The 21,600-nt window shown below is 40.5% G+C and overlaps 1 protein-coding gene across 1 annotated transcript in view; it reads left to right on the plus strand.

The window, feature by feature from the left end:
- Window positions 1-21,600, plus strand: part of LOC141004477 (nuclear factor 1 C-type-like) — a 112,857-nt gene that overhangs the window by 4,516 nt on the left and 86,741 nt on the right. Inside the window, exon 2 of the mRNA XM_073475982.1 lies at window positions 21,249-21,419. Coding sequence (XP_073332083.1) covers window positions 21,249-21,419 — 171 coding nt within the window. The remainder of the gene's footprint in view (window positions 1-21,248; window positions 21,420-21,600) is intronic.

Genomic DNA, 21,600 nt, shown 5'->3' on the forward strand with positions numbered 1-21,600 from the left:
GAAAAACATCTGCAATCTTGGGCTCAACAGGGTGGCTTACTGGGGCTGACCTGGATTGTATTTTAAGGAGAAAATACAGTTTGTTGTGTCTTTGGCGCTGGTCAAGCTGGTCTTGCTGGTCCATGCTGGTCAAGCCAGCACCAAACACAGCACATGTTTGACAAGCACATTGAATGTTGTTATGATAATAAAAGCCAACACACAAAAAATACTGCGATGTTTTTTTGTGTCATGTATGTATGGGACTAACAAAATACAGGAATTTTAGTTTTTCATAACCGTTAATTTAATAAAGAAGTCTAATAAATAGCAACACAGTCACAAGATTATTTAACAAGCAAGCAAACAAGGAAATAACAAAGACTGACACATGAACAACTAGTGACCATTTTCAATAAGTTTGTGATATTTCTGAGTTTAAAGCCTCCTGACAATTAACACAAGGAAACAACACTTGAAAAACAGTTTTAAAGACCATTTAAAGACCATGTATTTGTTTTTTTGGTCTGTTTATATCCATGATTTTTTGCTGATATACCTCCCAGCCTTTCCTCATCTGGCCCACAGCTGTATCTCCTCCAAATTTGTTTTTCTTTACCAAGTCACCCCTTGGAGCAGACTGAAAGGAAATGTACAGATAAACAAGTACCTTTAGTATCAATATTTTATTTGTAAAAGTGAATAAACCTGTATATTTTGTTTCATAAGTTTGTTTTTTAAGCCTACATTTCCCTTTCATGTTTTTTCCCTATCTTTATTCAAGAGCGCAGTCTTTCAATTTGAGATTTTTGCTCTCAAATATATTGTTTATCGACCTTAAGCCCTCACCTCTCCAGGTGTAGTGTTGACCAATGAAATGATCCCTGCCGCGTTGCGTATGCGTTAGTTTAACCACTTAGAGCAGTGGTTCTCAACCTTTTTTGAACAAACGCCCCCCTGACCATACCATGATCCTCTTTTCATTTTATAGGAAATGAAAGCATGGATTTTAATTTGAACATTGCCTCCAAAATGTATGTTTTTGACACATATAGTAGGTCATGTTTGTATATAACTCAACACTATGCCTGGAGAAACTGGTAAACAACATGGAAATGTTAGTTTAGTTGTAATGGGACCCTCAGCACTTGAGTTGCTAGGATCTTTCTGCAAAGAGCTGTGAGATAGAATTTAAGTCAAACTGGTGTTTCTACTGAGAGAAAGGCCACACAGCCTTTGAGGATGATGAATGAATTGCATATTAAGTCTGAATAGAAGTGGTTAACGTTTATATCACTTCACAATATCACAACATTTGAAAATAACCCCAGGTGTATTAAGCAATGTGGAACTTGGGAAGAAAAATACCACCACAGCAGAATTTGTTGAAAATTAGTTTTAGTAGGCTAATGTAGTCAGAGATGCCAATAACACGCACGCTTCACGTGAACAACAGTGAATAAACCAATGAAAAAACAGAAATTGCTTGTGCGTTAATTAATGCGCTCTAGGCTTATTAAACATTTGAAAAGCAACGGTCATTACCTGAGGACTGAGACGCTGACATGAACCAAGGAAAAAAAGGCTATTTTAAAGAAGGGAACTATATAGGACTGTACACGCTTTATTTATTGAAAGCAACCTAGTGAGAGCCCTGTGCTTGGTGGGCCGCTGCCAGCTTTTTCACATCTGGACACTGGGATGTTAATTTCAGTCTGAGAGCGCCAGAGCTAACCAGGTTCAGACGGTTGCAGTATTTCGTCTGCATGTGGAGAGCTTGGCTGAATCCCTGTTCGACGAGATACGACATGGGGAAAGTGAGGAGCAGGAGATGGACCCTCTCCCACAACGGGGGAAAACGCTGACCTTGCGTTACCCACATTGCACGCCAACCAGAGGTTCGGAACTTTGCTTTTGCCTCTTCGTCGTTCTGGAGATCAATGAGGCTCTCCTGGATTTCGGGCTCACAGCTGACAGCATCTGCTTGACATGGCTCCATCACCCAGTCAGGCACATCTAACTGCTCTAGGTCCCTGAACCGAATCGCCATGTCGGCCTTGACTGCCTTCAAGTGGTCGGTGTAGAGCAGCAGGTGACTATCCGTCAGCTCATCCAACACCTGAACAAGCACAGTAAAACTTTTATTTTGTAGCCCATGCCTATTTCATTTTATCATGAGAGCAGAGATAAAACATAGTCTAAAGGCCTGCTCATACTCATGGTCAGGGCATTTCATAGGCTACTTCAGGAGAGTCCCTCATACGCCCCGCCCACTGCAGTACACGTAAGGCGCACTAAGGGAATCCCCTGTGGGAATCCCCTTAGTGGAGATGGCAAGTTTTGCATTGATTGAGGAGGAGGAGAACAACACGTTTGAAGCGGCGTAGGAGGAGGATTTACTGATAGCTTATGCGCGATTGCGGAGGAGATGGAAAGAAAGAGGCAACGGAGGTGGCATGTCTGACCTCTAGTATGAAATATGAAATGCCTAATATCTCCACATTCTGACCAATCACACATTTCTTTCTTCTTGCGTAGTATGAACAGGCCTTAATTCAAAAACCTACCTTGGCTAACTGCGGAGAGTGAATTAATTGTCGCCTCCCCAGGTTCTGTTGGTAGAGCTCCAGTTTTGCAAGGAAGCTGCAGATGGTGGCCTTGGAGTGGACCAGCGTCATCCCATCCCCCTGGAGCTTCAATGTGACCTCATTCATTTTCCCGAAGAAGTCGGAGGGGTAAAAAATGTCATGGCGACAGGACCACAGCTTGGCCTTCAAGGTTGCGTCTGCCTGGTCGAGAAATTCAATGACTGAACAGAAAAGCTCGTACAGCCTGGCCAAGCAGTTGCCCTTTGACAGCCAGCGCACCTCTGTGTGGAGCAGCAGGCACTTAAAGGCCTCATCATTTTCCCCACACAGCTGTCTGAAGAGCCGATCATTAAGCGCATGGGCTTTTATTTTGTTGATCACCTTGACCGCGACATCCAGGGACTGATGGAGTGACGGGGACATTTTTTTGGCCACCAGGTTGTGACGGTGCAATACACAGTGCACTGTCAACACCTGGGGGACTTGCTGCTTGAGGAGGGTGGCGAATCCCCGGTATCTGCCGACCATAGCTGGCGCTCCATCCGTGGCACAGGCGATGATGTTCATCACCGGGATGTCCCTCTCCCGCAGGAACTCCGTCAGGGCGGCGAAGATGGTTTCCCCTCGCGTGTCTGTGGCCAGGTATTCCCCAAACAGGAAATCCTCAAGCAGATCCCTCCTGGACACATAATGGACATAGGTCATCAGGAGAACGTTGTTGTCGGCCGTGGTGGTCTCATCCAGCTGGACACTAAAGCAACAGCCACGCAACGTAGCACACAGCTGTTGCTCAGTGTCCATGGACATCTCCCGTATGCGCCGGGCCACACTGCCGTTGCTGAGCGGGATGGCCTTGGTGACTACCGCAGAGTCACGCTGCATGACGGTGGAGATCGCCTCCTTTATTGCGGGAATAACTAGAGACTCCCCTACAGTGAACGGTAAGCCGGCCTTTGCAATTGGTAGAGCTATATTATAAGATGCCACCAACCCACTCTCTGTTTGGTTGATGCTCCCAGCGAACATGGTGTTGATCGTAGGGCGCCTTGAATGCTGATCCCTCAGTGACTGGAAGTAGGCCGAGTCTTTTGATGCCTTGTCAGGATGATTTGACAGATGCTCCTGTATTCGCGACGGCTTCATTGCCTCATTCGAGAAAACCTGCCCACATAGCAGGCACATCGGCAGATGTACATTTGTCGGTGATGGAATAAATCCATAATTTATGTAATTTGCATTGTACTGCTGGCACTTCTTCTTATTTTCCGCCATGTTTGATTGTAATGTAAATGGATTGTGATTAAATGTGATTACGTAATCGTGCTTGTGTACGTTTTCATTGGTTATTGAAGTGTTAGCCCGCGAACCATTAGATGGGCTCGAGGTGACAGCTGTCAAAAGTAGCCAAGTGTCGGAAAGGGGTTTCCAAGAGGTTTCCAAGGGGTTTCCCTGCTGCTGTGGTTTGTTTACGGGCGTTACTATGGAGACCGTTCCTGCTTGGCTCGTCCGATCGTGGTCAGGGAGCAGAGAGGACATCTCTTCCCTTTTACCCAGCAGTGGAAGCAGCAGACTCGGGTTCTTGGTCTCAGACAGCAGCTTTATTTTTATGAAACTAATATGAACGTTAAGATACACGTTTTCCTCTTGACCGCTTCTACTCTCGCTCGCTCACCTCTCTCGACCACACACACACACACACACCGCTCTCGCTCTTAAAAGGACACACACCGATCTCATAACATGTAGCTCAGTAGAATTTATTGAAACACCCATAAAGTAGACTATTTAGGTTGGTTATTTGCACTAAAAAAGTTGGGAAACCATGAAGGTTTAAAATGTAGAGTTCAAATGAACTTTGTACAAGCCAAGTTGTGGCGCCCCCCATTCGTGCCTGAGCGCCCCCCTTAGAGGCTCTAAGTTAGAGCGTCCGGTAGTTGCGGCCATTCTTTTACCTCGTATTCTTTTCTAGCCTTAAAAGTTAACCATGGGCAGCACAGATGGCAGAGAAATTGGAGAAGAGAAATTAGTTTTTAAATCAGGATTGTTTTGAACATCATTGGAAACCAACAGACCAACACTGTTTGCCTGAAAAGTTGCTGGCCTTGGACAGTTAGCTGTTACAAGGCCTCGCAATGGATCCTCTGCCGGTAAGTGGGTGCATGTTGCTGCTTTATGTACATTTACTTGATAGATATGCCCTGTGCAGTAATGATATCCTGTAGTTATGTGGCAACTTTGTGTTACTTTGATTTGCACTCAGCAGTAAGCTTGCTAATACAGCTATTTTGATCCACAGATACACTGCATGTTACTGTATTACTGCTTATAATACTGATGCAGTTACCGCAGTACCAGTGTAACATCTCCTGGTCATGTACCTGTAGTCTCTCATTGTGTTAGTCTGTAAACAACACCAAGTCTCACTTGTTAAATGTCTTTTTGCACTGGGACTTTATACTGTGTGTAGGAGCTTTTGGTATGTCACAACACAAGTTACAGTATGTTTTGTGTAATCACTTTGTTCTTCGATATTTGACTGAATAAATGATTTGTTAAAATCATACATGAACATCATCTCATTTGAGACATCACTACAGTTACCTGCTACAGTGAGCTGTTAAAGCCTTTAGTAGTTGGACATATATTGTAATATTGTTATGCATTTGTCTCATAAGTAATGCTGATTCTGCCATATTTTACAGATAAACTGTGAGGTGTGATGAGGCTCAGGTGTTCCCGGATTCATCAGAGGAGGTCATTGGTTGGCTGTCAAGTGACAACCTGAACACATCACAGCAGCCAGCAGCATCAGGAAAGTCTGGGTATCCACAGGAAGATGTGTTAGGATGAGCACTGTGACCTGAAAACTCCATTACCAGCTGATACTTCAGTATACCAGAAACCCCTCACCTCGATGGTGGACATGATCTGGACAATTCACATTAAAGTTATGCTTTTCATACTTTGAGCATTACTTACTCACAGATTGATGATTTTTATGATTTAAGTGTTTTATTTTTAAGGAGACTTTTGGTCATTTTTAAATGCAGTAATAAGGGTCCTGTTGGTGATACAGGTGATAAAGAAAAACTTGTTCATTTATCATCCTGACTATGAAGTTGTCAAAAAGTTTTTCTTGTAATCCTTTACTACAGGTAGCAAATAAAGTAAGCAAAAAAAAAACATTTATATTTCATAGTCAAACTTTATTATGGTGATGACAGATTGCCATACAAGTTATACAATATTCTCTGCAGCATTTAAAAAGGGTATCAAACATTTAATCAGCAACTTTGACAGACATTTAAAAGCAGAAATATGGCAATAATTGTCTGACTTCCCAATTGCTTTGATCCAAGTTGCTCTGAAACACACACAATATAGTCTTCACAGTAGCTGCAGATACTTACTGAGCAGTTTTCCAACATAAAAGCAAGTTACTGTACTACTAGACCACTCATTCCCTAAGTTATGTTAACAGAAAAATACAGGATAATCTGTTCCAGGCAGGTTTCTGCCTATGTTGAAAACTGTCCTTCAGAACTGTGTTGTCAGGAAAACACATGGGGACGGCAGATACCGTATCCACTACTTACTACTACTGTTGAATGCTCAACTGGATTGGTTAGTTGTCTTTTTACCAGAAAATAATTGGTTGGTGTAATATGTTTAACTGTTGTCTGTCTTTTCTGACCATCATTGACAATTTTGTCTTTCTCACTGTTCTCACTATTTTTTTTGCTTTTGTTCTTCTGTCTGTACTGGTTTGTTTTTTAAACTTCATCACCAATGATAATAAAAAATAAATAATTGGTTGACTAATGTTTCACATCTTCATCTGTTTTATTTTACTTTTCATTTCATTTTCCATCCCACATGCTAGTTAACTTACTGTAATATAATAATTGGCATAGTAATAGTATACAATGCTGCATGCTCATGCCTAAAGTTTACCCATTATGTTAGCTCCTTACAACAAATATTTTATAACTTCACTTCACTGGGCTCTGTAGGTCACGTCATGAATATACCTGTAAAGACAAATGTATAACAGAGTGAGTTATGGCATCAGCAAGTTACTAACCAAACATTATGTGACAGAGAGATATGTATAAATAATATGAGCAATATTTACTTGAGCTAAACGTCACAAAAAACTTTAATTTTGATTGCTGGTTGTAATGTGTAATGACCGGATGCTCTAAGAGGTCAAACTAATGCATCTGCAACGAGGCAGGGATCATTTCATTGGTCAATACTAAATGTGGTGTTCTATTGGCTGAGAAATTTTGGCAGGATTATTGCACAGAATAATTGCAGAGGGCAGGATAGATCTGAGAGGACAAGTTTCACAAGCAGAAGCAGCCAGAGTAGGAGAAGGGCTGAAGCTCGAGCGCAGGAAATCTGTGCCAGCAACAATATATTTGCTTGCAAGCATATTGTTTGAGCACAAGCAGGATATTTAAGTGCAAGGGCAGGGCTTTGAGGAAAAACTATACAAAAAATCGTTAAATCAGGCTCTTAAATCGAAAGACTGATCTCTTGAATAGAGAAAAACCCTATATAATTTAAACAGTTAACTACAATAAATACGTTTCTGCAGAAAACAGTAAAAGTCTTTCTTTGTTTCATGGGAATGCAGTAGCACTTCTGTCAAACCAGAAAAAGGACAATTCCAGTGCTCCGTATCAACTAACCCACGCAAACTGCTGCCTAAAATGACATACCTTTCAATCTTTCAAGCCTTTTTGGGGTTCTAGGCTTCCTGTTGGTTTTGTTGGTGGTGACAGATGTCAGCTTCCAGATATGCGTCGAGCCTCTAGTCCAGAGTCGTTGTCATTTCACAATGTCATGGTTCCACAAATGGTGTCACGTGTGATGTCACAGTCCAGTCTTTGTCTTCCTGTAGTCCCAAACATGTGGAAACAGAACACAACTGCTTCATTGTAATTCGTAATCATGCACAATTTATCTTGTTGAAAGTGACTGGCACTATATTGATTGAAAACACCACTGCCACTTAATAATGGCAGAATGCTGGAAAGAAGGGCTGTTACAAATGTTCATTCTGTATGATTAAGCATTATCCAAACCAACTCATCCATATCAATTTTAATGAACGACCATTTGCAACATGAAAGATCATTGGTGAGAACCCAAGTACAAAGAACAGAACATGTTGCCAGTGAGGAGTAGGAAAAAAAGTGTAGCTTGTCTGCATAATGAACTGCTGTCTATTATTTAGTCCAGTGTATTTCTCTCTGTGTGTCTGGCTGTGTTTTTGTTAGACTGTGGTCAAACATTTTGCTCAGTCAAAGCCAAGTATCATGTATTTTAAAAGTGTGAAGAATGGACATTAAATAACAAAAAATTGTTTGGTTGATAAATTAATTAATGAATTAATTCTGGACAGTTGAATGCACACACACACATACACAGTGGCACACACATCACATGAGCAAAACTTCACTCATAACCAACAACCTTGACAGAATACAGCTATCAGCTAACAAGTGTCACCTACAAACACTGTCCAGTATATCATTTATTAGGCTATGTTTACAGCAGAAAGATAGAAACATTTTACTCTTGGCTATTAGCTTAAGTTAAAAAAAAGAAAAAAACTAAGCCACACACATGCATTGGAGAAGTGGAGTTAACTTCAGCTTTTTAAAACACATTCTTACTAAGAGGTTATGAGGACACGCTGCCACCTAAGCTAATTAGCAGGTAGTAGCTGTTACCAACATGACAGAACTACCTATCTCAAAGGACCTTAAAGGAAGACAGTAGGAATGCTGTCATCTTGTGGTGCACTTTATTGTCTTGAGGTGCGTTTGACATACTCGGCAACATCATTAAATATGATGACATGATGGCTATAGTCGTATCAAAGAATGCTGTCTATGAATTTTATGATTGAGGCAATTATTTTTGTGTGTGTGCATGTGTGTGTGTGTGTGTGTGTGTACGTGTTGGGAAACAAAGTGAAATATATGATTAAAATAATTAAATAATTTCATAGTTAAAAGGTGTCCAGAATGGTTTCAAAGCTGGGATTTCCTTCTAGAAATTAATCAACAGTCATCATCTGTCTGGGTCAGTTTATATAAGATTAAAGGTACAAGGTAAATGTAACATCACATCACGTCTGAGGAGGGAAGCTGCTCTGTAGTCTGGTGGTACAGCAGCAGATACTTCTGTATCTGTTGTCAGATGGCAGCAGGGTGAACAGACTGTGGCTGGGTGGCTGTTGTCTTTTAGTATCTTTGGGCTCTGTGCAGACATCTCACTTCAATGATGTCACTGATGCTCTGTAGATGGTACCAGTGATGTTCTGGTGGTTTTAATCACCTGCTGTAGAGCCTTCCTGTCCTGGGCTGTGATGAACCATGCCAGTTTGTGATGTTTCCAGTCAGGATGCTTTCTATTGCTCCTCTGTAAAACTTGACCAGAATCTTGCTCCGGAATTTAGCCTTCCTAAGTTTCTGTAGGAGGTAGAGCCTTTCTGTGCTTTCTTAACCAGGGTGGTGATGTGTGATGACCAGGATAGGTTCCCAGTGATGGTAATTGGATGTCAGGAGTTAGCCACGTCTCTGTGAAGATTTGCACACAGCAGTCTCTGATTTCCAGTTGCTGAGTGAGCCATAGTCATGCCTCATCCACTTATTCTCCTGAAACCGGAAATTGGCCAGAAGAAGGCTTGGTAGAGGAACAGCTCTTGGTCCAATTTGGGTCAGTTAACTCTGATGCCGCCTCTCTTTCCTGTTTTCTTGGGCCAGTCGCATTGCTTGAGGTGACATTTTGTCCCGCTGCTCTGGCTGGTGGCTCAGCAGATGCTGCTGATGGAAATCCTTTCACTGTCTGCTGCACTCAATCCAAACCTCACAGTTCATTTTCCAATGTTGATGAGTGAGTCAACTTTAAGCTAGCCCCTAAAAGAAATGGTCAAATGAAATGTGGACTTGCAAGACAGGTGGGAGACAGATTATCTGCTCACTCACATAAAGGGTAGACCTTTTCGTCTCGTGTGCAGAACTGATGTGGCCATAATTAAAGGATATAACTTAAGATGACACTGTCAAAACAAAACACCAGGACAAGTACAAGGATCTGGACATACAGCAGAAGCTCCAGAAGGTAGAAGAGTTAAAAGGAAGTCTGGTGTTGCAGACTATGTTCACAAAAGGAAATCTCAAAGTGAGACTGCCGTTAAAGCTAGTTCTATTGTAGCAGAAGAAATAGCTAAATCAGCCCGGCCATTTACCGAGGGAGAGTTTGTGAAGTGATGCATTATTAAAGTGTGTGACATTGTGTGTCCAGACCAAAAGCAAGCATTTTAAAATGTAAGTCTAAGCAGAAACACTGTTGCTGATCGTTCATGTGAGCTTGCCACCAATCTATAACAACAGCTGATGGAAAAGGGAAAAGACTTCATTGTATATTCCCTTGCTGTGGAGGAGAGCAGCGACACAGTTGATACTGCCCAGCTGTCAATCTTAATCCTTGGTGTCGACTCCAGTTTATGCATTACAGAGGAAATTTTGGGAATTAAATCAACCGCACAACCACGGGAAAATCTTAATGTGTAAATGAAATGAAGCTGCCTTGGGACGAACTGGTAGGACTGACGACAGATGGAGGCGAAAAGAGTGGATTAGAGGGCAGGATGTGGGAGACAATGTGGGAGGAGAATTAAGCAGGAGAACTGACAGTGTATTACTGCATCATACAACAGGAAACATTGTGTGGTAAAGCCCTGAGAATGGAACATGTAATGAGCACCGTAACACAGACAGTTAACTTTGTAAGAGCCAAAAGTTTAACTCACCACCAATTTAAGTTGTGAACGTGGTGACATGCCCTATCACACAGAGGTGCGATGGCTAAGTTGAGGGGAAGTGCTGAACAGATGTTTCGAGTTACATGAGGAAATCTGTCAGTTTATGGAAAGCAAAGGGAGAGACACCACTGAGCTCCAAGATGAAAAGTGGCTGTATGAGTTGGGGTTTCTGTGCAACATAACGGGTTGGGTTTAATAATAATACCTAAATTGTCTTGAATGGAGATTTGAATGGTAGATGACACATAATAATAATAATAATTTAATTTATCTGAACAATATATTATTTATTTTTCTTCTTTCTTTTTCTTCTTCCTATTAATATCATTATTATTATATAATTATAATTATTATTATTAATTATCAGACATTATTATATATTATACTGTATTTCTATTTAGTTTCTCTTGTATTTCAGCTGTTTTTTACTTAGAGATGAACTATCAAAGACGGTTAACTACAAGAGCCATGTAAGTACTGTCTGCATAAATATGTATGAACTAATGAGCTAAAATGGTAATGCAGTTTCCCCAGCAAAACTTTGCAGCATTATTTATGAGACCATGCTGGTGGACAGCTTCACCACCAACTACCCCAGCATGTTTTCCATGCTGGTCAATGCTGTTTTTTTTCAGCAGGGAAGTAATGCTACAGCTGTCTGTCTATCAAGAAACTCTGTAGCTAAAACTCCAAGTTATTTTTTCTCTACAGTATGACCCAGTTTCACCAAAATTTGTTAATAAAGTTATAAAGTTGTGTTTCAATACAAGTTATAAAGTTGTATGTCGTACAGTAATCAATGAGGCCTAGCCCCGAGAGACACTCAGCTACAGCAGTGTCTGTTGTTTTTCTGACCTAATTTGTGTCTCATTTGTGGTCGAATAAACAGTAAATTCATCAAATTCAGTGCCCCATATGACTATTATCCAAGCGACTGAAGCCGTCATACTTTGTGGGGCCCAAGTAAGTGCAGAGTAAGTTGGAAAAACGATAAACACGTTCTACATTGCGACAGTTTCTCCTTAGCTGAAGACCCACAGTGAGCAAGGCCGGTCACTGGTGTGGGATCAAGGCATGTTTAGTCGATCAATGCACTGATGTCGATCGACCAAGTCGATTCCATGACACACTTTGTTTGTTTGCGTAAAGGAAAAAGAGATAGATAAGGAAACATAAAAGCAAATATGGAAATAAATATGGTTGGAAATGCAAAGGGAGAAGAATACAAAATAAATCAATTTAAAAATGAAAAAATGAATAAATAAAAATTGGAAAATTAAATGGGAATATACATAATTGGTGAATTAATACAAAAGTAAATAAATACAGAGGTGAATAAAAGCAGAAATATCTATTTATGTCACATTTTACATAATTACATCTACATTTATTTTAGAAAAATGATTTTGATGGTTTTAATGGCATATTTATGTATTTATTGAGCTATTTATTCATGTCTTTATTTATTTAGGATTTTGGCATTTTATCCCTCCACTGTATGAGTAGCCATCACTGTGGGAATAACAGCCATGCAAAGTAGGCTCCTTTTTAGGGTGGAAATTATGTTGTGCTTTGTTTTTCGGACATATTCAGTACAGATTTTTCAAATTCAAATTCAAATTCAAATTCAAAGGGGCTTTATTGGCATGAAAGTTTAACAATTTTGCCAAAGCATGAAAACACAACTTGTCCAAACACTTGGAGGAACATAACAAATAACACCAACACAACACCAAGATTGATTTACATAAGTTTTATATAAAGTATATACAGTGTGTGTATGTGTGTGCGTGTGCCTGCGTGTGTGTGTGTGTGTGTGTGTGTGTGTGTGTGTGTGTGTCGGTCACTCACTGTCCCTCAGGTTGTGGCATGTTGACATATATTGGGCAGCAAGGTATGCTCTATCTCCCTCTCCCAGGAGTATTTTTAATTTTGATATGTCGTTCAGCTCTTTGAACTCTGAGATTACCGAATTGAATTTATTAAAATAAATGTTCCTGGTGTCGTTGAATGTTTTACATTGTAGGAGAAAGTGCATCTCTGTCTCAACCTCACCTGTCGAACAGTGACCACATGTTCTATTTTCTTTTGGTTTCCATGATTTTTTGTGTCTTCCTGTTTGGATTGTTAGTTTGTGGTCACAGACTATGTATGTTTTTGCTTTTTGATAAGACACGTCAAGCCAGGCTCTGTGAGGACTTTCTGTGTTTTTTGGTGTTGAGATTGTCATCATTGTCTCACCACTCAACAGAACAGGCCGGACTGTGAACACTTTAGCTTATGTTGCTACACTGTCCATCAAGTGACCTGTATATGCACAGTTTGAATCCAGTATGTTTTCCAAGAGTGTATTAGGGCCACAGTAGACAGTAGAGAATATTATGTGATCCTGAGATAAACTTGGGGGAAAACAGAGTAGCTACAGAAGCTACTGCACCCTTTCTAAATGTCATAGTCTCCCATGCTCCATTACACGCCGGCCACATACTCCTAATGATGATTACTCTGAAGTTCCACTGTGTGTTTTCTTCCTGTGGGGCATTTTTCCGGAGCCTCAACTTTCTGGTGTGTCATCAGTTTCTGAGATTCCAAGACTGAGTTATTTGAGGTGACCAGAGCTGCATTATAGAGAACATCTAAACAGCGTAGGAAATGCAGCATTTTTTCTAACCCAGAGGTACTGCTGCTTAACTGAATCAGCGGTGAAGCATGAAGAAACCACATGATGGCAATTATGGAAATAAAAAAGTTCAGCCAAGGGATGTTTATGTTAACGCAAAGACTGATGTGACTCAGTACCCTCTCATCTAAACCATGTTTTCTCTGCTTCCTGTCTCAGGTAAAATTGCATTTTGCTTCTCTGTACCTCCTGATTGGTGTTACACTTGCACTGCTAGAGAAGACCCTACCCTGCATGGAAACAAAGCTATCATGAGGGCCCGAAATTACTAGTTATCCATGATACTGTGTAAGAATTTAGATAACAAATCTCTTCATTTAAACAATTTTAACAATCCCTACCTAGTTGTTGTCATTGTGCAGAATAGGCAAGCAATAATATGATTCACAGATTAATACCAGGATCAGGTTCACAGAGAGAAGGGGTGGAGAGCTACTGTAAATTACATTGACTGCACCAGACCTGTTGAATAGGGACTTGAATTAACGTGGTTATTAGCTTAAACATGATGAAAAGAGTATTTCAAAGACTGCGTTAGGAGTTTTCCAGGCAAGTCATTTTTTGTGTGTTGTATTGATGTATGAGGGTTTTCTTTATTGATTTACTTTGATGATTAAAGAGGTGGGCTACTCTTCATCATTTTTAATGTTTCCATGTGCGAAGTAATGTTTACAGGGTAAACAGAATTCAACTTTTAGCTTCTGAATTTAATATATTTTGGACAGCTCTAAGGGAGCTCACCATTTATCAGGAGGCATACTCTTACTCCAAACAATTCCCATGGTTTCTCCTTAAAGTTAGGCATATACTGTAGCATTTTAGAAATGTTATTTGATTCCTACTCATACTATACGAGTAAATCATCTGTGATGTAAAGCCAAAGCTCACAATTCATGTGTTCACACTGTATGGTCCAATTGTCAAACCACATCCTAAGGGCTCACACCGTACATGTAAAATAGAAAATAAAATGCCCATATCTGTATTGATGTGTGTTTCACATCTCTCATTTGAAAGGCTCACATTGTCTCTGTCCCTCACACACGTGTTTGTCGTCGTTTAATTCCAACTCATACCCTCAAAAATGGGTCAGTTCAATATTTGATTACCTGTCTCAATATTTGATTTCTCTCTCAGGCATGCACACATGTGCGCGCGCGCACACACACACACACACATACACATTTTTTTGGTTGTTGTTATTCATTCTTAAAGTTGTATCATTGAAGTTCGAATGATTCATACAGTTCTTATTACAACTGCTATCAAGTGTTTAACTGAACTCCTAACACAGCAACATACCTACATCACTTAATTCATTTTCTGTTCAAAAGCACATTTTGTTACATTACATTAAAAACCATCTATACATTTCGAAATACAACTCAATCAAATCATGACTAAACCTGACTCAATATTAAATAATTCTTCAGAACACTAGCATGATTTCTATCCAAGAGGATCACATAGTCAATCATATCGCAGTGATTTGCAAATAATGTTACAGTTGACATTACAAAAACTGCATCACTGTAATTTACATTTCTGTTTCAGTTTTACCTGCCTACAGCAGACAATATGGAATCCAATACAGCCCATTGAGTTTTGGCCAAATACTCAAATATGAGTCATCCTAAATTTATATAATGTGTACAGTAGAAAAATATAGTGACAGATGTGCTGCAGCATTAGTCTTACATAATAGTAGTATTACTGTATTAGGGCTGCCAGGGATCACCATAAAGTCAACATACATAGTATTTGCTTCCGAATTAAAAAATTCAAAGTTGAAACAAAACAAACAAAACAAAACAAAAAATCCTGAAATTCCATGGCTGCAATAATCAGTAAAAAAAGAATCAATCAACATGTGCAAAGATTTACGAGATATTTCAATGTGGTTACTGCAGAAAAATTTGCCATCATACTGTTCTGAAAGATTTTCACAGTTTTGAAAACAGTGTGTTTGCAATTGACAAATGATATAGTGTGAATGAGTACAAAGTCAATCATACAGAATTATAAAACAACCTTTGATATAACCTTCTTTCCCATGAAAAATAAATCCTTCAAAAGCCTTTTTATTCTGGTATACAACTCAGTGACGAGGTTATCTACTTTTTTGTTTTTTTACTTAGCCCGACAAAAGCATTCTCTCTGTGTAACATAAAATATGTAATTAATTGTAACTGTAAAAGCAAATAGATACCGTAAGCAATAAAATATACCGAAAACCTTTAAGTTGTTGGGATGCCCTCCTACTCAGCCTTTCTGGTTATTTTTCCCCGAGAATCTCCTCAAACATGTCGATGCCGACTTCACGTTGCGGTGGCCAATCACATATTAATAGTTAATCATTGCACTGGTTTCATATCCGCTCTTGCTTTGATTTTATGCACAAAGTTTTTTACACAGCCCATGGTAGTAGAAGATGGGACTGTAGCAGCAGGTACAGGTGGTGCTGTAGTAGTTGTAAGGGCAGGGAGAGCTGTAGTAGGAGTAGGCTCAGGTAAAGCTGCTATCTCTCTGACTATCTGTTCTGTGACAAGGCATGATTGGATATTCCTGAACGTGACTTAGGATGGCACAGCTTGGTAGTCAACGTCATCATTCTAACAAGAGAGGTCCATGCTGGAGTTCAACCAAGGAGGTAACGTTGTGCTAATCTCCCAAATTTGGCATTGTTTTATTTGCATGATGATTGAACTGTTGACCTTTCAGATAATGCTCTCTATGTTGCGCCCGGTGCAAAGCTTCATGCCAAACTATTTTACTGTATAAATCTCGACCGTGTGTGTGACCTATCATGTGTACAAGAAGACAGAACATCAATTACCATGAAATACTATCTGATTCAAGAGTTTTAAATAATTAAGTTTGTCAGCTGTTGTGCGCAAATGCGCATGTTAATGTAGAGATACCCATATGGTTTCTGCTGCTGGAGGATCGCTGCAGGTAATATCTTTAATATTTTCCTCATTAAGGATCAGAATGATACTTTTTATCACCTGTCCCACCTGATCCACAGAGTGAGATCTGCACACACAGAGCAGTGCTCCTCCTCCTCCTCCTCCTCAGTTAAATATCGGTGTATTTTTTCATATGGATTTCCATATGAGTGTCCCGCAGCCGAGGACCACATCTCTGTACCTTGATGAAGACGAGAGCCACTGTTAAATATGTGCCAAGGGAATGACACTCTGATTGGTTTAATTTATGTTCCGCCCAAAACACACCCATGACTAATTCAGTCTAAATACAAGCCCTTTGTGCTGTACGCCTCACTTTGCACCAAGTTTATCCACTGTTTAATTAGCAAAATGGACTTGGACACGCCCTAGCACTAGCACTTTGTGCTTTAGACCACACGCCATGGACCATCTTAAAAGGGCCCAAAGTGTCATTAGGTCTGTTTCATGAGGTCAAGTTGCAAAATTCACAAAGCAACCTCTGCTCAAGTACCTGTAGTAAGGTTGGCTCGCTCACAGGAAAGTGAAGGTGTTATTTATTTAACTTCCTTCAAACATTTTTGGAAACAGGCTGTCCTGGTGACAGCACACCAGTTTTCCAGCCTTTCATTAAGCATTTCTGTAAAAGAGGTAGAGTATCAGTACAATTGAAGCCAGCAAAATAGCAAGTAATGTTATTAAAGTTAATGCCAGTTACAGTGTGAAGATGTAGCTGACTTGTGTTTACTTGTGTTATTATAGAGCTGACTGTACAACCACAAACAGGAAGGAAAGGAAACATTTCCAAAAAGGGATTGAGGACCTGGAATCACAAAGTTTCTCTCAACTGATTCCTTATTCCTGTAATGGTTTTCTGTCTCTCCCATTGAACACAATTTATTGCTCTGGGCGTTTCTCTCCCCTCATATACTCACGTTTACCTCTGTTTACCTGTCTCTCCCTCAATTAGTTTGTTTCACATTTTTATATTTCACCAGTGTCATGGTGTTGCTAAATTCTTTGTGTCTTTTGCAGGCACTCATCATCATTGAGAATACTGGTTAGATGGTGTAGTCAATAGTGGTGTAGTTCACTGTCTCCTTTTCTTAAAAATACAAATGTTCCAAATATGTCTTACAGAGACATCTGTACAGATGATTGAGGGCTTGTAATAAATTGTAATTGTAATGAATATTTTATTGACTGTGTTTTCTCTTGTTTTTTCAACTTTAGTGTTAATTTTAGATGATTTACACTTGTACCTTAACAAACAGGTGAGCTCAAGTCAAGTTTATTAGATAGCACATTTTATACAACAGGAGTAAACTCAATGTGCTTAAATAAAATAAAAAGTAAAATAAGAAGTAAACTTCATACATGACAAAACCAAATACAATAAAATAAAATACAATAAAAACCTATAACACAGGAAGATATAACACATATAAAAAACATATAGCCTAAAAAACTAGAATAAAACATAAGATGACAAGCCAAAACAATGAAAAGGAATCAGATAAAAAGGTGTTATTATTTTTAAAAGGGAATACTACTAGGGGGAGCTACAAATACTATTACTACTACTACTACTGCTACGGTAAGGTGGCAATTCTCCCCCTGAAGATCGCTGCCTTACTTTGGTGGAGGGGTTTGTGTGTACCTGTGATAATGGGAGCTATGTTGTTGCAGGCATTAGCTCCTGGTAGGGTCTCTTAAGGCAAATTGGTCTCAGGGGAGGGACCGAACTAAGAGCAATTCAAGAGGACCCCATTATTCAGCAAACACAGGGATGGAGTACCTCTCCTGGTACGGAGATACCAGGGCCCTCCCCTGGATCAAGGCCGCCGGCGAGCGTCTGGTGGCTGGGGCCCAGCCAGGCTCAGCCCGAAATGGCAACGTGAGGCCACCCCCCTGTGGGCTCACCACTCACAGGAAAGAGAAGTGGGGTGGGGACCTGGGCATCCTGGCTTTTTGTGAGTGGAATGTCACCTCTCAGCCAGAACTGGTGCGTGAGGTAGAGCGGTACCAACTAGATATAACTGGGCTCACCTCCACGCAACGTGCTGGTTCTGGAACCAAACTCCTGGAAAAGGGCTGGACTTGGAGTTGCCCAGGGTGTGAGGTGCTGGGCAGGTGGGGGGATACTCACAAGTCCAGGGCGGAGTGCCACCATGTTAGAATTCTCCCCGAGTGACTAGATGTTCTCCATGCGATTGATCGACTTATGTGGTCATATCATCTGACTTGCAGTTGTATGTCTAGGATGCTCAGGTGAAGAGAGGAGCAGAGCTGTCAGCTGATCACCACCTGGTGTTGAGTTGGCTCAGATGGCAGGGGAGGCTGCTAACAGACCTTGAAACGGTCTGAACTGGGAACGGCTGGTGGAGGCCGCAGTCTGTCGGATCCTCAACTCCGACCTCCAGAAGAACTTCTCACTCGTTCTGGTGGAGGCTGGGGACATGGAATCCGTATGGGCCATGTTCAGAGCTCTGATTGTAGAGGTGGCTGCTAGGAGCTGTGGTCAGAAGGTCATCGGTGCCTGTCGCAGCGTCAACCCAGGTGGACATCAGAATTGAAGGATGCCGTCAAACTGGAGAAAGAGGCCTTTCAGCCCTGTGGCCGAAAGCAGGGACCGTCGTGTCCATCTATGTTCACCTATGGTCATGAGCTGTGGGTAGTGACCAAAAGAACCAGACTGCAGATACAAGTGGCCGAAATGAGTGTCCTCCGTGGGGTGGCAAAGCTCAGCTAGGAGATAGCATAAGGAGCTTGGACATCCGCAGGGAGCTCCGAGTAGGGCCACTGCTCCTTCGCGGTGAAAGGAGCAAGTTGAGGTGACTCGGGCATCTGATCAGGATCTAATCCTTTCAGGCTTGGTTGGCCCAGGGGTCTCCTGAAGCAGCAGAGAGGTACTGGGAGGTAGGGCTGAACGATTTTAGGAAAAGATCTAATTGCGATTTTTCTGGCAGATATTGCGATTTCGATTTGATTCACGATTTCCTTCAAATCAAGCTTCAGTGCAATATTCACAATGTACAGTAACATTAAAACATTAGATGCTATTACTCTAATGCAAGGATGTAAACTAAAGTTAAAAATTGCTTCCAAATGTATTTGTTAACAAGAAACATGCACGGCTGATGGCTGCAGTTACCCTAACGACCGTAACGGCCGTCGTGTCACTATTGAGTCTTATTTCTTGATCCTGCTGATCCTTTACCAGATTTTCACTGCAGTTTAAATGTCTGTATCTGTAGAATATGTCACAGACATGAAGAGAATACACACAATAGGTGAGGGGCAGTTTCTTTCCTGTGCACTCTTTTTCTTTCACTTTCTCTCACTCCCTCCTTCTCGTCCCCCTCGCTCTTTCAGCGGGGTAAAGGAAAATCACATCATCATATTTATTGAAAATTATCAAAGGCATACTCCATGTAAACAGATAGGTCCACATTAGGCCAACTGGTTAGCCTAGCCACCCAGCTAATAGAACACCTGGCTAACCTAGGTTTGCAGTCATTCAGGCAGTCCAGTAGTTTCCGAAGCTTAAAACTCAGGTCCAGGTGTCCGATGGTTAAAAAAATCTTCTGCACTACATAAATAACTAGTTAGAAACGGCAAGGATCTAAAAGTGTTGCATAAAACGATGGCTTAAAAACTAGATAAATGACAATTTAAGACAGAGCTCTTGCCGAAGACCACAACAGCGATGCATGTGCAACAAGGACCAGAGGAAGGTGAGTCAGCCCAGGTTCATACACCGGCCTCTGAGTAATAGGAAGGCAACTATTGTGTCACTCCATGGTTGTTATAGGATGCTTTGCTTGCTACGCTTTGAGCGTTAGCACTTTTCCCTTCTCGCTCTCTTTCCTAAACCTACAGTCTCCTGCACACATCCAGGCACACTATCTGGTGAATGGATTGTTTGGTAGAAGACTTATCTTTGTCTTCATGTCGTTGTTTCACCAGAAATCCGGTAGCACACACACAAAAGTTGCATTGTGGACACCATGCTGTGATTAGAAACATGTGTTAGGATGACAGGCGCTGTTCAACCACTGCATTGTTCAAGTCTCACGGCCACCTCCACGACCACCCCTGGCAAGACATATCGACTAACTCTCTCAGACACACACACACAAACACATGCTTGTTTGATGTTTACATGCTTCAGTGTTACTGTAGTGTTACTTTAGGTTCATAGTTGTAATAGTTGTAGTCAGGTGTTAGATGTTTATTGATTGATAGTGTTAATGTTAAACAAACTCTATCATACTGTACAGAGCAACTGTATGAATGGGATTATTTGTGCATGTGTTGTGATAACAGTTGTGTGACAGTGCCTGGATTTATTCCTTCACTGTTCCCCTTTAAATGTTAAATATTTCAGAAATTTTGACATTTTTAAATGAACCACCCTGTTTTGAGAATGTATTCATCGTTTGGTTATTTGTGGTGTCCCATAATTATTAATTAATATTAATAATTTATTTATTTTGATAATTACCAATTGTAGTAAGTAATTAGTAAAGTATAAATTATTAAATAACTGCTAATAATCAAGCCTGCCCCTACCAGATCCCAACAAAAGACGGAAGAGGCATAATTTGTTCAATAAACCATAATAAACCATTTTTTAATTTAAAAAAAGGAAATAAAGAAGCACTTTCTGTTGTGTTTGTTTCCCCCCACTGTAACGAACAACGGTGAACCATGACTTCAAAACTTAATGTACCGAACCATAATTTTTGTGTACCATTACACCCCTCATTACCGTTGAAGTGTCTGTACTATGTTGACTGAAAGCTGATACATGTCAGGTGTAAACAGCATGTTACTATACTGCCCTTTCTCTCCCTTGATATCAAAAATTATGATCTTAATTTGTCATTGGGACTGTCAGTATGTGTGTCCTGTCCTGATGGGTAGAAATTATCTGATACTGTTTTGTTGCAGGTGGTGATGTACTAGTCAGATCTGACCAGTGTAGGCAGATCATTCATAACATGCCCACATCAGGATTACCAAATCCAGCAGTATGGAAGATTCTATACAGACTGGGAGTTACCTGATTATGCCGATATATTACTGTTAAAATAGAGCCCATGTGACATGTCTTAACTCAGAACATTTAAGTTGTTTTGGTTATTGATCACTACGTGTGTACCATATGATGTGTATTTATGTTTATCTGTCTGTCTATCATGTAGGATGAGTTCCATCCATTTATTGAGGCTCTGCTGCCCCAGGTCCGTGCCTTCGCCTACACATGGTTCAACCTGCAGGCTAGGAAAAGGAAATACTTCAAAAAACATGAGAAAAGGATGACTAAAGAAGAAGAGAGAGCTGTCAAAGATGAACTGCTGGGGGAGAAGGCAGAGGTGAGATGAATAAATTGAGTGGGTGATAGTTAAAATAAAATTTTTATTTAGTTTTTTACGAAGTAAGTGAAAATAAACATATGATGCTTATACATACTGTTGTAATTTTATTTGTAGTAAAACCAGTATTTTACAGCATAGTAATATATTTTACACATGACGGTAACTGGCCATAAAGGTT

Source organism: Pagrus major, chromosome 11, assembly GCF_040436345.1.
Source record: "Pagrus major chromosome 11, Pma_NU_1.0".
NCBI classification, from domain to species: domain Eukaryota; kingdom Metazoa; phylum Chordata; class Actinopteri; order Spariformes; family Sparidae; genus Pagrus; species Pagrus major.